At 47.4% G+C, this 1,348-nt stretch overlaps 1 protein-coding gene across 1 annotated transcript; it reads right to left on the bottom strand.

Moving 5' to 3' along the window:
* Positions 1–816, bottom strand: LOC148424090 (gamma-crystallin M1-like). Its single transcript, XM_088414514.1, has 3 exons — positions 726–816; positions 404–655; positions 1–322 (listed from the first exon to the last, which is right to left on the bottom strand). The coding sequence occupies exons 1-3, from the start codon at positions 732–734 to the stop codon at positions 47–49; spliced, it is 537 nt and encodes a 178-aa protein (XP_088270640.1). The 5' UTR covers positions 735–816; the 3' UTR covers positions 1–46.
* Positions 817–1,348: the final 532 nt, after the last annotated feature.

Here is a 1,348-nt window from a genome sequence, read left to right as displayed (position 1 = left end):
TTATGAAGAAGACATTTTTTTATTGATTCAAGCTGAGTACAGAGTTCTAGCACATGTCAGTGATACGTCTCAAGCTGATGATCCTGATGCCGCTCAGGCCCATCTCCCTGAGGCTGCGGTGCTCACCGGGCTTCACATAGATCATCCTGCCGCGGAAGTGGGGCTGCTCAAACAGCAGCCAGTGACCCTCCATCACCTGACAGGAGAGGATGTCGCTCATGCGGAAGCGCTCCATGATGTTGTCGCAGTCCTCCTGCAGTTCGTTGGATTGACCGCTCAGGTTCTCTCGCTCGAAGATCTTGATCCGGAATTGGCCTCGGTGCTGTAATTCAAACTCCGACGCTCAATCCCGGAGTCTGGCAGGGTAACACCTATGATATTCCCGCTTTGGACGGTCGCTTACCAGGGGGATCATTCTGCAGGATCTGATGGAGTCGAGGGTCACTCCCATAGTCATCATGCGCTGCAGGTCGTGGTACTCTCCTCTCTTGAGAAACAACTGGTTGCCCAGGAAGTTGGAGCGCTCGTAGACCATGAAGCAGCCATTCTCCACGCGGCAGGACTGGCACCGACTCAGAACGGAACTCAGCTCGGGGCAGTCGTTCAGGCACTCGTAGGAGCGGCCCTGGAAGTTCTTCTCCTCAAAAAGGATGATCTGCAAAGTGAAAGACGGTTTTGATTTGCCCGTTAAGGTTATGCGACCGTTGATGAGAGAAAAGCTTTACCTTGCCCATGGTGATGGTTAAGGTAGTTCCCAGTGGAAGGTTCAACTTGCTCTGCTAACCCTATGATTTCAAGGCCTTTTTATACAAAATCCCGGAGGCCATGACGCGTTGTTATTCAAATGCGTAAAGCTGATGAATCGGCAGGCTGACTTTTTGCTGAACAGGGCCTATAAATGCGTAACAATGCTTCTCCATCCATACATTTCTGCCTGCGAATCGCCTGCATTATGTGAGCTTGCAGGCTTTGTGTGTGCTCGTTCAGTCAGAAGCTTCTGCACATATGGTGTGATCGTGGCCACTGGGGAGAGCGCAGCATCCAGCACATCTGGGATGAACTCATAGAACCGGAATTAGAAAAAAAAAAGTACAATTTACTACTGTATATATCGCTCTTGTATAATTATGTAAACAAAAGTATGCATTATCTTTAAACGTTTATCAAATTTCTTCCACGCTTCCCCTTTAGCATCCCAACAAAATTGGGATACATTAAATAAAAGTGCATACGAATCCTGTGGGTACAGTTGCTCATATTGTTTCATTTGAAATTGTTAATAATATCTTTTTATTTCGTATACGAAAACAAATCACACGTCAGTGCGGTAAGTCGGGTCAAAGTAACA

Source organism: Hippichthys cyanospilos, chromosome 5, assembly GCF_059441005.1.
Source record: "Hippichthys cyanospilos isolate Australia breed blue-spotted pipefish chromosome 5, RoL_Hcya_1.0, whole genome shotgun sequence".
Taxonomy (NCBI): domain Eukaryota; kingdom Metazoa; phylum Chordata; class Actinopteri; order Syngnathiformes; family Syngnathidae; genus Hippichthys; species Hippichthys cyanospilos.
The sequence above is the reverse complement of the archived record's forward strand: the minus strand, read 5'-3'. Positions and strand labels throughout refer to the sequence as shown.

What these genes read in the sequence shown, in the direction of transcription:
- LOC148424090 (XM_088414514.1), bottom strand. An exon ending in CCTGCAGAATGATCCCCCTG is followed by an intron (nt 323 to 403) that starts GTAAGCGACCGT and finishes TTTGAATTACAG; the next exon opens with CACCGAGGCCAATTCCGGAT.